The following is a 12,288-nucleotide window of genomic DNA, read 5'->3' as shown; positions in this document are numbered from 1 at the left end:
CAGAACTTCCACGCAGAATCACCTAGAACAGCGACGGGATCCAGTAGCAGCGGGGGGGGGGGGGGGGGGGGGGGGCGGGGACGGGAAGAGGGACGACCCCTTCCGCTCACCAGCAGGGGTGGGGGGTGGGGGCATCTCTGTGAAGCCCCCGCTGCCTCCCCATTGCCCTGAGTCGGAGAGAAGCAAACCCAGTAGAACTGTTTCCCTCTTGTATTGGCCAGCAGTAAAGTCTGACGCTGGGGAGGGAGTGGTGATGTGGGAAGAGTGAGAAGATGGGCCTCACTCTGCAGCGTCAGGGAAGACGCTCTGGGCTGTAAACTCAGTTGGGAAAACTGTCCACCGGGGGTGTGCGTCCACAAGCATTATATCTGCCCCAAGCTGATGTTGGACGTTCGCAGTCCCCAAGGAGAGCTGCAGCTCGGCAGGTGTCTGAGGCGGCCCTGCCCTTGGCTCACCGTGCTCTCGTGAGACCGTGGAAGGGGCCGGAACACAAACTGTCCGACCCCCCGCCCCCACCCCAGGTTCAGACTGGAAAACAAATGAGAATCGCAGTGATGTATTTAGAATATAGCTGTGTAATCGTAGGCTTGTAACTTACGTATTAACAAGTTAAAACTTTAAGGAGAACAGATCAGCCGAGAATAAAGTCCCTATCGTAGAGGAACGGTTGAGACAGTCAGGGAGCTAGTATCTGGAAAAAAACAAGTATTAAACCGGTTCGAGAGAAGGTAGCCAGTTCTGAAGGACAAAGAAAGGTGATCCCAGTACCGGACTCCTGGCATCTGCATGTGCAAGGACACCCTGTGTTATGTGGGGTCAGGCCCTGGAAAAGAAAAGGAACCTGGATCTGCAAATCGAGAGTGCACAGAGTCTCAGGGACATTTGCCGCAGGAGCTTGGTGCCCAGCTACACTGTTGAACTTGGAACGAAGTCTTTGGCTGTCGGTTGGCTGCATATCCAGGAGAGGGAGGTGTGAAGGCTGACATCAGATGTCTGGCAGGCAGGGAGAGAGTCTGTGTGTGTGTGTGTGTGTGTGTGTGTGTGTGTGTGTGTGTGTGTGTGTAGGGGCCTTTGCCAAGAGGGGAAGTGCTGGAGGGGGGCCACTGGGGCCGAGGGCAGGCAGGGGTGTTGTAGCTCTGTTCCGGACAGGAGTTTAGGTGCATTTTTAGATGTCCGTGGGGTTGTCAGGAAGGCGGTTTCTCTTTGAAGACGGTGCAGTCTGGCGAGGGGAAGATGGGGCGGGGCGTAAGTCTATACACACAGCTCGGCCCCTGGCATCTGGGGCACCGAGCAGGGCACCTGGAGTGAGACCAGGGCTTCCGGGGTTGCCGACACTGGAACACGGGCTGATGAGATGAGGCGGGGGGCCAGGCAGAGAAGCGGGGTGGTCTCCTGAGTGGGAGCGGCTAGCGTGCTCCCCGCTTGCGGGCCTCCCGTGGGGCTCTTGCCACATTCAGTCTTTCAGGAGCCTCCCCGGGCGTTCTCCTTGCAGAGGCCTCTGGTTACAGGGGGCCCCATAGCCGTACGTTCCTGACCCTTTTCTGATTCTAGAGCGTGGGGTGTGGGCCCTAGAGCAGATCTGTGAGCTCGAGGCCACGGGGGAGGAGCAGAGGAGCCGGGGGAGTTGTGGGCGAGGAACGCGGCAGGGTGCGTGCTCGTGCTTGTGACGCCAGAAGTAAGGACTTCACGCCTCTGTCCTGCAGGATAAGGAGCCCCGGGGAATCATCCCGTTAGAGAATCTGAGCATCCGGGAGGTGGAAGACTCCAAAAAACCAGTGAGTATTCGGGGGGCAGGGGGACAGAAGGGACGGGTGTAGCGGGTCTTTGACAAGGACTGAAATTGCAAAGATCCACTTAGAACTGAAAAGTAGCGTCGTCCCTCTAACGTGGCCTGCCTTTAAAACTGTCTTCCGTGTTCAAACCAAAGATGAGGCAGTAAGTGACCTCTTCGTTCTGTCCGTGTGGCTTAGTGTCACCTGTTGAGTGTCACACGAGGGATGGAATTGTCCCTGCTTAAAAGGCAGTGGCAGGCGCTCATGATGGGGCCACTCGTGGGAGGCCCTTCGGGTACCTTACAGATCCCTCTCCTTGGGAGTCCGGCGACGCGGCTGGGGGCGGGGGCGGGGGCGGGGGCCAAACCGCATCCCTGTGACGTCCGGCTCTCCCTGCTTTCGGTTTGTTGGGAGCAGGACAGACGTGTGTGTATCTGGCTGGTGCCTTCGCTATCAGCCTTGTTGACGTGCAGCCTGCGTTCTGCAGATTTCCACCTCTAGGCTCCTCTTCCCCGTAGGGAAATCCGCATTGCCTATATTTTACGGAGGTCAGGACAGTCTTTTGAGGAGTAAAGTAACGTTGTTTCTGTGTCGGTGGGCAGCTCTCTCAGATCTTTGTCGCCCTGTCCCTCTCTTTTCTGATTCTCAGAACTGCTTCGAGCTCTACATCCCCGACAACAAAGACCAAGTAATCAAGGCCTGTAAGACCGAGGCCGACGGGCGGGTGGTGGAGGGGAACCACACGGTCTACCGCATCTCAGCCCCGACGCCCGAGGAGAAGGACGAGTGGATTAAATGCATCAAGTAGGTGGCATCTGAAAAATAGACCTGCTTTCACCTGACAAGGGCTCTCACCTCTCTCAGGCACTTACTTTTCAAATTTCATTTATTTATTTTTTTGAACAAGAGTACAAGTGGGGGGTGGGGAGAGAAAGACAGAGAGACCAAGAGAAAGAGAGAGGATCCTAAGCAGGGCCCATGCTCAGTGAGGAGCCCAACATGGGGCTGGATCCCGCGACCCTGGGATCATAACCTGAGCCGAAGTCAAGAGTCGGACGCTCGGGCTCCCGAGTCATCCAGGTGCCCCTCTCAAATGCTTCATTGCTGCGGCTGTTGAGTGCCGCCCGCCTCTGTCCTGGGTCCTGTGTGAGAGCTGGAATTCCCAGGCTGCTTTTCAGTGGGTCTTTATTTATTTTATTTATTTATTTTTTTTTTTTTTAACGTTTTATTTTATTTTTGAGACAGAGAGAGACAGAGCATGAACGGGGGAGGGGCAGAGAGGGAGGGAGACACAGAATCGGAAACAGGCTCCAGGCTCCGAGCCATCAGCCCAGAGCCCGACGCGGGGCTCGAACTCACGGACCGCGAGATCGTGGCTCGAACTCACGGACCGCGAGATCGTGACCTGGCTGATGAAGTCGGACGCTCAACCGACTGCGCCACCCAGGCGCCCCTCAGTGGGTCTTGAGCTGCTTGACCACGACAGCGTGTTTAAGAGAGCACCTCAAACCGAGGCTTCCCAAAGTGCACCTCGTAGACCCGAGGAGGGGGCGGGTGACCGGGCTGACAGGCACAGGTGCCATTTGTCCAGCTGGTCTCCCATGTCGTAGGAAGCAGGTCTCGTTTTCAGGACGGCAGCTCAGTGGAGGTAAAATATCATCACATTTCGTGAGTCTCCCTCAGTGGTACGTTGTCCCGTTTACAGGGGAGGAAACTGAGGACCGTGGAGGTCATGTAATTTGCCCAGAGTCACATGGGTGCGACCCAGGGTCCCAAGACCGACTCGCACCGTTCACGGCTGCGCTGTGGGGAGGGAACACGGTTGTCAGGGTTATGGAGGTACAGACAGCAGCGGCCCCGGGCTCGGCTCTGCCCGCCTGGCTGAGCGGCACGGTGCGGGGGTGACTGCGGCGAGGACTGTCCGCATGTGGCGAGCCGCCTCCTCCCTCCCTGGGACCTCTGTGGGGCCTGTCCAGACGGCCATCGTGCCCGCGTGTGTGGTGTGGCTGCTATCTCTGAGAGCGCGTCCTTGCTCTCCCCATCGGGTGCTTGGTCCGCCAGGCGTCACCGGCCCTTTCCTTAGTCTGCTCGTTACTGGGCTCTGTGACTCCCCCGGAGTCCAGGGGGGCGGCCCTGACCGGGGGACCTGAGGCCCTGCAGCCCCGCACGGCCCCTGTGACGGGTGCTCTCCTGCCCGGGCCACAGCCTGCTCCTGAGGGGGGGAGCACTGTAGCTTGGAGTCTGCTGTGGTGGCAGGGCCAGGGTGAAACAGCAAACAGATGAGTGAAGGCGGGGCAGAGGACAGACTCACCCAGAGTCAGCCCGGAAGTCCTTCCTGGGCGCGCCGCCTGCCCTCCCGGCAGACCTCGGCTTCCCCACGGCACGGCGGTGAATGGCGGGCTCCCTGGTGACTGGGCACGCCTCCCACCCCTTCGGAGCGATGGGGAAGGCTCCCGGGACGTCTGGGGGTGAGACCGGGTCACGTGGTGGGCATGCTCAGCGCGCCCCGGGCCCTGGTAGCTTCTCCCCCCCGCCCCTCGATGTGTGGCATCTGCAGGGGCCCTGTGTGACCCTCGCCCAGCAGACGAGGCTCCAGTGTCCCTGTGGACGCTGGGTCGTCACCACCAGAAACGAGACAGAGCCCTCCGCTCGTGGCGAGCACGGGGTGCCCCAGGGAAGGGCTGATCACTAGATGGTACACGTGAGACGAGACGTACACGGTGTGTTCGCTAGCCGGCATTTGAAGAAACACTTAAACGCCCTCCACTGAGGTCTGGGCAGGGGAGTCGCCGTGCCCTGGGCATCCTGGGCGGTGAGTGGCCCTCGTCCACGTATCCCACGCTCTGTTTTTGCCGTACATCTTATAAAAACCACTTAATTCTTTAATCCTTATGGAACTTATTTTTAGTATGTGGTTCGAGGTGAGGGATACAACTCACGCCCTCAGCCGAATGGACGGTCGTCCTGATAGCTGATTTGCCAGTCGGAGGCGCCCTCTGCAGTTTTCCCACGCCCCCGTGTGTGCGTGGCCCACCGGCTGTGGACCCCTTGTGTGATCACGGGGGCATCAGAGCGCGTTTTGTTCTGTGGCCGCTCACGGCCTCCCCCGCGCTGCTCTTTCAGATGGTCTGCTCTGCAGCCGGGGAAGCTGGGCGTTGTGCGAAGTCAGGTCCGCCGTTCCGTCCTTCAGGGAGCGTGCACACAGGCCCTCCCCGGGGCCGCTCTGCCCAGCACCGCCTCGTCTCCGGTGCGGGGTTCACACTGTTCGTGCTCTCTGGGCGCCGTCTCCCTACCCTTCACCGCAGCCTGGGGAGTAGAGGCATCCCGTTTTCCAGATGAGGACACTGAGGCACACAGCAAGGCCCATCCCAGTGTCCAGAGCCACAGGGGTGGTGCTGGTGCTCAGACTGAGCCCATGACTCCAGAAGCCGCGCTCCTGGCGGCCGTGCGGCCCTCAGCCTCGGCGCCGTGGCTCCCGACACTTTAACTGATGCCTTCGTGGCAAGTGCCCTCGGGACACGTGCCGGGGACTGTCGGTTCTCGCTGCCCCAAGGAGCCGTGGAGACACTCCTCAGGGACACGTGACCTCGGTTGAACAGGTCGCAGTCAGTTGGCCGAGCGGTCATCCACCCTGGTCGGCGGGGCTTGCGAGCTCGTGTGGAAAGTAGTCCGCTCGCGGAAGGCTTCAGGACGCCCGCGCCGCAACCTGCTTGCGAGCCGGGAGTGACGGTGACGCGGGGCCGGCCCTGCCGTCACCATCCTGCGCCGTGTCTCCGGGGCAGGGCCGGGACACAGGCTCCCTCCTCACCGGGCTGTGCACACAGAGCGGAGCAGGCCTGGCCGGCCGCTCCCCGAGGGCCCAGCGAGGGTGTGGACGGCCCAGTTGCGCGGCTGTCGAGTCGGTGGGCCCGGGACAGACCGCCTGCCGTGGACGGGTTGGGGAGTGTGGCGCCCGCGGTCTTCGTGGAGCTCCGGTGCCACACTCGTCCTTCTGGGCTGGAACGCGGTTCCGTGCTGCCCGTAAGTCCAGGTAGAAACAGGCAGGAAACGCTCCGGAATCGTCTCGTCACACGCACCGTGTGTCTCTCTCGAAGCTCGTGTCCCTTCGGTCGTCGTGTGGACCCCGTGGAGGTTGGCCCCACTGCCTTGGCCTTTGCGGTGGCCGTCGAGCGGGGCAGGGGGCACCCGTGCTACTGCAGGAGCCCCAGCCTGGGCTCGTCTCCGGGCCTGTTCTCAGTCTTGTCTCTTTTGTCCCCTCTCTGTGTCCAGGGCAGCCATCAGCAGGGACCCTTTCTATGAGATGCTGGCGGCGCGGAAGAAGAAGGTCTCCTCCACGAAAAGACACTGAGCCTGCGCAGTGAGCGGCCCCCGGCGTGCGAGGCGTGCGAGGCGTGCGAGGCCCTGGGCTCTGTCTCCCGTCCCCCCCACGGGCGGGGCCGGGCTGCCGAGCAGGGGCGTCACCTGCTGGGAGTCACCCCGGATTCCTAGACACTGGCTTCAGCTCTCGCTGTCTGTTTTTTAAGTGGGAGAGGGTAGGCGGTGGCACCGGCGGGGAGGGCGGGGATGCCCGAGCGGCGGGGGGGTCTTGAGCCTTTCTCTCCGGAAAGAACAGAGCCCAGCCCGTCGGCAAACCCGCCCCCTTCAGGTCTCTCGCTCGGCAGGTCTGGCAGCGGAGCTCGAAGCCAACTGGTTACCTCTCGGTTATCTCCCTGTGAAGAAGCCTTCAACCCTGCACCGAAAATACACGTGCCGATATATTAGTATACGCTGAGAAAAAAGTGGAACGGAAGACAAGCCACGTACTATAAAGATATATTTTTGTGTTTTGAAAGAAAGAAAAAGTTAAAGTAGCGCCTTTGCACGGCGTTCTGCCCGGCGTGGTGGCCTCTCCGGGGCGGCAGGTCCCCGGGCAGCTGGCGGGTGCCGCGGGGGCTCCGACCCGGCCGGGACTCCGTGCCCCGCGGCCTGCGGCGGCCCGCGTCTCCCTTCCAAGTGCCGGGGCTGCTGAGGGGAGGAGAGGGTCCCGGCCGCTCATCTTCTCTCTTTCCAAATCCTTCTTGTTGGGCTTTAAGATGCAAGGTCAGCCTTTTCCTTGAGCTAAATAGCCAGTAACCAAAACTGTGAGGACGGTGACCCCAGCGAGGTTCCGGCTGATCTGCTTCTGACTTGGTGGCTCCCCGTCCCCCAGACCTTCCTCCTCGTTTTAGAGGACGGGGGTCTTCCCTGATCACCTTAGGTCTTTGGCTCCTCTGCCTCAAAGCCGGCCCTGCCCTGGGCGCATATTGGGGGGGGCCCCCCGAGAGGCAGGTGGGGCAAGGGGTGACGAGGCCGGCCTCAATTGGAGCTGGCCTCGCCCCTCCTAACTTAACGGTGTGAAGGGAGCCACGAAAGGCAGTCGTCCTGCTGTTCTCTCAGGGACTCTCGGGGCCGCTCCTGCCGCTCGTCCGGGCTGGATGGCGCCTGGCCCGGGCCATCCCGGCGCCCCCAAACGGCCGGGGACCAGGTGGTGCACGCGCTGCCTCACGGAAGAGGAGCTGGCGGTCTCCTCGGGCCGCGCCACCCCTGCTCTGCCGGCACCGTCCGGTGGAAATCGCTTCCGTAAAAGGGCACGAAGGGGGTGCTGAGCGGGGTACCCTCTGGGGCCCCCCACTTCATACAGGTCCTACCGGGGCTCGTGAGGGCGGCGGAAGGGGGTCTGGGCTGGATGCCCGCGGCCGGCCGGGTCCTGTGCCCCGGTTCTGGCAGATAGCAGAGAGGCCCCTGCGTCAGTATTCGTCTATTTATCAGAGGTGTACATAATCCGTGTATAGTTTTTCTCCTTTTAGATTATTTTGTATTTGTTTAAAAAAAAAGAAAAGTTTTGTCAAAATATAAAATATAAAGAAACGACTGAAAGTTGTCGACAGGGTTTCAAAAAACTTATAATTATTATCCCAGTTGTCTTGCGTTTGTATTTTTGTTTCTTTGTTTTGTTCTGTTTTGTTTTTTTTGGCATTGGAAACGAGCACCAAGGAACCGCAGCGAATAAACTCCACGTCTGCCCAAAGCAGCTGTGTCGTGTGCGGCCTCCTTTGTTCCCTGGTGACCGTGAGCAGGAGGGCCGTGGCCGGCGGGCGCGCCCAGGCGGGGGCCGAGTGACCTCGGTCGCGCGGCCGTCCGTCTGTCCGCGGTCCGGCAGTAACGTGCGTGGGAAGTCGGGCCAGGCGCTGTCTTGTGCTCTGCAGGAGACCGCTCACCGCTTGCCCCCTTTTGTCTCAGAGAAACAAGGGACCAACCTCCAACGTCGAGCTAAGGTCGAGAAATGCGCCTTCGGCTGGTGGAACATACGTCGCGTGTTTCAGTTTGCAGCCGTGCCCACGCGGCACCGGGGAAGAGTCGCGGGGAGCCGGAACCGCCCAGAACACGGACGGGCCCGGGCCTGCCCCTCACTGGCGGTCCTTTCCCTGAAACAGCAGCGCGTCCCCGTCCCCGTCCCCGTCCTTGCTTCTCGCGGGTTTGGGGCGCTTCGCCTCCAGGCCTTCTCGATCTCTGCGGGCGTCTGGAGCAGGCAGCGTCTCCTAAACCCGTGCGCCGCGGTCCTCTGCAAGGGGCGTCTCGGAGAGACCAGCGTTCCTTTGCGCGCTTGGGGCCAGCGCCGCCCTTTTCCGTCGATCCCAGACCTCTTGCTCACAGCCCAGCCCTCCCTCCCCTTCCTCGCTGGGCGCCTGCAGTGTTTCTCCTGGACCAGCTGTCTCCCGCCTGGCCGCCCCTGCCGGCGCCCTCCCTTCTGCGCGGGAGCCCTTCCCCCGTCTGTTCCCGGGATGTCCTCCTCCTCCCGGAGACCCCGGCCCAGCCACCCCACCCCACGTCCCTGCCACGTCCCTGGACTCCCATCGCCACCTGCACGGCACTGACTCTCTTCTGTTGGGGAAGGAACGCTCTTTGTTGTATGGCTGGCTGAGTCTTGGGTTGGTTTTTTTTTTTTAAGTTTATTTATTTAGAGAGGTGGGCGGGGAGACAGAGAATCCCAAGCAGGCTCCGTGCTGTCCGCGCACAGCCCAACACAGGCTCGAACCCACGAACCGTGGGATCGTGACCTGAGCCGAAAGCAAGAGTCGGACGCTCAACCGACTGAGCCACCCAGGCACCCACAGCTCGCTGAGTTTTACATAACCACGCTGCATTTAAATTGTACGGTGGTTTGGCTCAGCCTAGGCAGGGTCCCCCAGAGCCTTCCTCACTCCGTGCTCGTAAACACCACAGGGAAGCAGGAACCACTTGATCCTGCACACAAGGAGCTTCAGGATCTGAGCCAGAGGCCCTTCTGGACGGGGCTGCTCCACCCCCGGCCGGCTTGGGGGCCACCACTCTTTAGGCCTTCGTCACCAAGGGCCCTGGCCTGACCGAGGGCCAGAGAGCGCGAGGCGTGACCCGACACTCTGCCGGGGTAGCGAGAACGTCCCGATTCCGGCCCCCAGCCCCCCACGGCCGCTTGGCTGAGCCCAGCGGGGCCGGGTGTTGGGCCAGCCTCCCTGAAAAGCCGCCCAGACCCCATGAACGCAGGGGGCTTTGCGGTGCCTGCCTCTGCCCGGTGGGGTTCGGGGGAGGAGGGACTGAGCAGAGTGGACGCGGGGTCTGTTTTGCTCTTTGCTTGGGTTGCCAGGAAGCTCAGGGTCAGGGGCGCAGTCCGTCATGCGACCCGGTCCTGCTTTTTTCACTTACCCTGTTCTTACTTTTATTTTTATCAATAGACGGTATTTTTTAGAGCAGTTTTAGGATTGCAGTGATACTGAGGGGGCGGTACAGAGATTTCCCGTTGGCCTCCTGCCCCCGCATCGGCACAGCTGCCCTCCCCCCCATCCGCATCCTGCCAGGGGGTCCGTGCGTCACAGCTGACAGGCCTCCACTGCCACATCAGCATCCCGCAGAGCCCACAGTGTGCACTCGGGCTCCCTCTGTGGCTTTGGACAGACATGATGAGCTGTAGCCATCATTACAGCATCGTACAGAAGACGTCCGCTGCCCTGGACGTGCTTCCTGCTCCCCCCGTCCGTCCCTCCCTCCCCGCTGGCCCCCAGCAGCCACGTTTTGACCCTTTGTCCTATTCTGTTCTTACCGTAACATCAATCTGAATTTATAATCTCCATCTTTTTTTTTTTTAAAAAAAAACAGAAATTTAGGGGGGCGCCCGGGTGGCTCAGTTGGTTGACTCTTGATTTCATCCCAGGTCACGGTCTTGTCCTGAGATCGAGCCCCACATCGGGCTCCGTGCTAACCGTGCAGAGCCCGCTTGGGATTCTCTCTCTCTCTCTCTCTCTCTCTCTCTCTCTGCCCCTCCCCGTCCTAGCTGCCCTGGGGCTGCTCCTGGGTGCCTGCCGCTGGCAGGGCAGACCCCAGCTTCGAACACGGGGCACCCCCATGCGGCTTGGGTCTCCGCCTCGCCAAAGGGGCTGGCTGCCTGTGCGCTCGGCAGGTTAAGTGGGACGCGTCCCCAGAACCCGCGCGCCTCAGCCCGGCTCGCCAGCCGTCAGCAGGAACGGGCTGTTCGCAACCAAGGCAGGTGTCTCCCTGACAGAGGCCGCCCCGCGTAGACGGGGCCGTAGAGATGAAGCCCTTTCTTCAGACACGCGGACCTAACGGCATCACGAGACACATTTGGGTGTGCGGTGCCACCGGGGGGGGGGGTGCCACCAGCTCCCCCAGAGCCACACGGCACCTGACCTCATCCTTTCTCTTCCTTGCTTGAGCTAGTCTGTCCCTGGGGCTCCCAGGGCACCTGTTTGAAGACTTGCTAATCCCCTTATCTCCTAGGGATCAGCGGGGTCTCCTTTTGTTTTCTGAGGGAGGTAGAGATGCTACTCCCTCACCGGAGCTCTGACCTTGACAAACCAGCCCTCCTGGTCGTAACCTCTCCGTTATGAGACTGTCTTCTCGGGACGTGTGGGGACGCACCGTCTGGCAAGAGCTTGTGTGTCCGCCTCACCCAGGAGTCCCCATGGAAGCGGTTCTAATTAATTGTGGGCCCCAGGCCCCTCTGTGAAGCCAACGTGAGCTACGGACCGTCTCCACGGGACACTGCCCAGAAAGCCCTAAGTGCAGATCGGCAGAGTCCCCCCTCCTGAGCCCCTCCGCGGGCTCCAGACGGAGTAGCCTTCGTCTAAGCCTGGTCTAAGCCTGCCCACGCTTTCCATAGCTCGGTGGGGCCCCCACGTAACGGGAACCCGGGAAGCTGCATTTCAGTCCACACACGGTTCGCCTGTTCTCTCCGTGTCTGTTCCCTGAGGGACCTCAGTCTGCTTGCCCCACGGCAACACGAACACCACAGACGGGGGGGTGGCTTAGCCCGCGGAAATGTACTCCTCGCAGTTCTGAGGGCGGGGAAGTCCAAGATCAAGGTGCCGGCCAGTGCAGTTCCTGGGGAGGCCCTCCTGCCTTCTCGCTGTGTCCTCTCAGGATGGCCCGGGGGGACGGAGGGTGTGGGGTGGGGGAGCAAGCTCTCCCGTGTGTCTGGAGAACCCGGACCAGTGCAGTCGTCAGAGGAGACGTCAGAAGCGACCCCGAGAGGGGGGCATCTGCCAAAATGACTCTCGCCAAGCGTGTAGGCGGAGAGCTGGAACCATAGCTTCTTTAGGCACCCGAGACGGCATTCACCTTCCCCAGGCAATTGTGTGACGCTACTGACCGCGTCAGCCAACTCTGCTAACGCCCGGATGGCCGGTAACACCGCAAAGTAGCGCGACACCCCCGGGACTCGGACGCCAAGTTTGTGAGCTTGGCATGACACCTTCTGGGTGCGGGTGGCACCCTCCCTTAGAGACCGCAGGGAAGCGTGGGCTCCATCGGGGAGTCCTTAACATGTGCTGGCCCCACGGGGCACCAGTGCAGACTCGAGGGGGCACCTCACCCAACGTCAGGTGCACCGGGGACCCAGAGTCTGGAGAGCCTATTGAAACCCAAGGTCGGGGACAGGGGGTGTGCGGGGGAGACTAGGTGACTTTACGTTGACCCCGGGGTTGAAATGGAGACAAGCAGGGGCGCCTGGGTGGCTCAGGCGGTTAGGTGTCCGGCTTTAGCTCGGGTCACGATCTCACAGTTTGTGAGTTCGAGCCCCGCGTCGGGCTCTGGGCTGACAGCTCGGAGCCCGGAGCCTGCTTTGCATTCTGCGTCTCCCTCTCTGTGCCCTCCCCAAATTGTGCTCTGTCTCTGTCTCTCAAAAAAAAAAATAAATAAATAAATGTAAAAAAAATTAAAAAGAAACAGAAACAAGCAAGGAGTTAATACAAGTCACTGGACATTCCTCGGAGGCGGACAGTCAGGTTTCCAGGGAGCAGAGCCCAGACCGCAAAGGAGCAGCCTGTGCACGTTCAGAGGTAAGTGCAGGTGCTGTGCAGACGAGGGCGCGCCTACGTGCAGGTGTAGGTGTTTGTTGGGACGTGTGTTGTGTTTAAACTTCCCAGCGCTTATGACTTCACCTTCAACTTGGGATCCAAGGGCTGGGTCTGGAAATGTCCGCAGACAGAAGAATGTTCTTTAGACA

The 12,288-nt window shown here is 60.8% G+C and overlaps 1 protein-coding gene across 3 annotated transcripts in view; it reads left to right on the top strand.

Annotated features, from left to right (window-relative positions):
- Positions 1–7,821, top strand: part of CYTH1 (cytohesin 1) — an 80,308-nt gene extending 72,487 nt beyond the window's left edge. For all 3 annotated transcript variants that reach the window (XM_047833692.1, XM_047833691.1, XM_047833693.1), the window contains exons 11-13: positions 1,704–1,775; positions 2,422–2,576; positions 6,042–7,821. In XM_047833692.1, the coding sequence (XP_047689648.1) occupies positions 1,704–1,775; positions 2,422–2,576; positions 6,042–6,120 (306 nt within the window). In that variant the 3' untranslated portion in view covers positions 6,121–7,821. The remainder of the gene's footprint in view (positions 1–1,703; positions 1,776–2,421; positions 2,577–6,041) is intronic.
- The last annotated feature ends 4,467 nt before the right edge of the window (positions 7,822–12,288 follow it).

Source organism: Prionailurus viverrinus, chromosome E1 (genome assembly GCF_022837055.1).
Source record: "Prionailurus viverrinus isolate Anna chromosome E1, UM_Priviv_1.0, whole genome shotgun sequence".
Lineage (NCBI taxonomy): Eukaryota > Metazoa > Chordata > Mammalia > Carnivora > Felidae > Prionailurus > Prionailurus viverrinus.
The sequence above is the reverse complement of the archived record's forward strand: the minus strand, read 5'-3'. Positions and strand labels throughout refer to the sequence as shown.